This window comes from Condylura cristata, unplaced genomic scaffold (assembly GCF_000260355.1).
Source record: "Condylura cristata isolate star-nosed mole 26May11 unplaced genomic scaffold, ConCri1.0 scaffold00034, whole genome shotgun sequence".
NCBI lineage: Eukaryota > Metazoa > Chordata > Mammalia > Eulipotyphla > Talpidae > Condylura > Condylura cristata.
Window position 1 is genome coordinate 2,841,646 of NW_004567135.1, and position 2,140 is coordinate 2,843,785.

At 46.0% G+C, this 2,140-nt stretch overlaps 1 protein-coding gene across 1 annotated transcript in view; it reads left to right on the plus strand.

Moving 5' to 3' along the window:
- Positions 1-2,140, plus strand: part of PRIM1 (primase, DNA, polypeptide 1 (49kDa)) — a 15,535-nt gene that overhangs the window by 4,786 nt on the left and 8,609 nt on the right. Inside the window, exons 3-4 of the mRNA XM_004692432.2 lie at positions 1,159-1,265; positions 1,337-1,441. Of these exons, the coding sequence (XP_004692489.1) occupies positions 1,159-1,265; positions 1,337-1,441 (212 nt within the window). The remainder of the gene's footprint in view (positions 1-1,158; positions 1,266-1,336; positions 1,442-2,140) is intronic.

A 2,140-nucleotide genomic window follows, 5' to 3' on the forward strand; every position in this document is an offset into this window, starting at 1 on the left:
GCACAACTTCCGTCACCCATGCTGTCGCCCCTCCCCGTGCAGACCCAGTACCCTCTGTTCTGTGCACTCCATGTGATAGTTCAAATCGCTTTGCCAGAGTTGAATGAGTCACCTAATTGTGCAAAGTATAGGAAAGTGGGTAACTTTCATAGACAGATTTTAAACCAACTCTCCCATTTTTAATCTCAGCTTTACCACCACATATGCTTCCAGCGGTAACCCACTGTCACCTATTCCTGAGCTTTTGGGCGGTTTTTACAAATATTCATTTACGCATATAGAACTGGGGTACAGGCCAGAGGGGCGGGGCTGGGGGGACGTGAAAGGATTCCCCAGAGACAGTGGGGAGCAGAACAGGCAGATCAACAGAGTCCACTGCTGAGGGGGCAGCGGGAGACAGGAGAGCTCTGCGGCGCCCTGGGGGTCAGCTCTGGCCAGGGATTGAACTCACAGTGAAGCATTGCAGCTAGCTTCACGGTGCTATGCTTTAACCTATTGCAAAAGGAGGGCCCACCTTTTGGCAATTCTAAGGTATAAATTGGGTTGCTCCTTATCTTTCTTTACCAAGATCGTCGGAGTCAGCTTTTGTACGTCTCCTTGTGAAAATCGTGGTGATGTTGTCTCTTCTCTGGTTCTTTTCTTAAAAGACTTACCTGGCCTTGGATGGAACAAAGTTCGTATCTGCAGGCAGCCCGTGCTCTGTTACCTGGTAGAGCATGGCTTCAGGGAAGGTGAAATATTTGGGGAGGTCTTTTTGGATTATTAAAAAATTTTAAATACATTTCCTCTGCTTACATGGACAGTAACAATAAAAGTTTAAAACACCCTGCGATAGGATGTTAATTTTTTTTATATATGTGTGTAGCCTAAAAATAATTATGATTTCTGTTGATCAAATATTATACAATGTTGTGTGTCAGTGATATCTCAAGAGAACTGGAAAAATGCATGGCAGTATGTTTTTATCAATCCCTGTCTGAAGTAAATAAAAGTTACATTCATCAATTCTGAATATGTAGGATCTAAATTAATGAGCTTTAACTGGCAGTATATGGTTCTCCTGCTTTTCTGTGATCCCTTTTCCATGTAGGTAGGAAATAAGCATATTGACACCGTGGCAGCTCTTGTAAAAACATGACTGGTATTTTGTCCTCATAGCCCAGTCAACACAATACAGTGAAGCTGGGAGCTTTCCAGGCTCAGGAAAAAGAACTGGTGTTTGACATCGACATGACTGACTACGATGATGTGAGGAGATGTTGTAAGTAAGTGTCGCCGACCTTGCCACGAGGGTGGGTGATGTCAGTGTTAGCGAGTAATGATGACTGTGCTCCAGTTCTGCAGACATATGTTCCAAGTGCTGGACCCTCATGACGATGGCCATCCGCATCATCGACCGAGCGCTGATGGGCAAGTGTCAACGCTGTCTGAAGGGAATCGGGTGCAGGATGTTTTCCTCTGAAAACAGTCTACCGATGCCTTAATCTCATCAGTGTCTCACACATGTCCTTAAACTTTATGATAGAAACAAAAGACTAAAATTGTGCTTAAGACTCTGGTAAGACTGTTGGTCAAGCTAGTGAGTTTTTGCCCCAGTTCAGTCACCTGTTGAGCCAAGCTACTGCCATAGATGAGGGAAATAGGAGCCGCAGCAGTCCAGCCTCCAGTAGGTGAACAGCCTGAGGAGACAAGGAAATGAGTGATCACACTGTTGAGAAGCTGGTGTGGGTGCCGTAGACACCTGGAGTAGGAAGAGACTGTGTCAGAGAATGGTGCCTGAAGGGGGCAGATGGTGATGGTGGTGGTGGTGGTGGCTAACTCAGCGTGGCTTACTACAGGCGGGCACTTCGCTGACGTTAGTATTCCGAAGCAGGGTCTTAACAGACGAATGCAGTTGGCCGGGGAAGGGAATGAAAGTGCTGGGGGTGAAGAAATCACTGACAGAGACCAGGCTGGGTGAAGCCATGAAAGCAAAAGAAAGTGCAGCCTGGCGACTGCAAGCAAGTTAGTAGTTGGGGGCTAGTAACACGGAAACTGAGAAAGTAACAGGAACTACAAGTTTTTACTTTGTTTAAAAACTTGCTCTTTCTCGAAAAATACCGGATGGTCTCACTCATAGCAGGAGTATAATGGAGCAGGC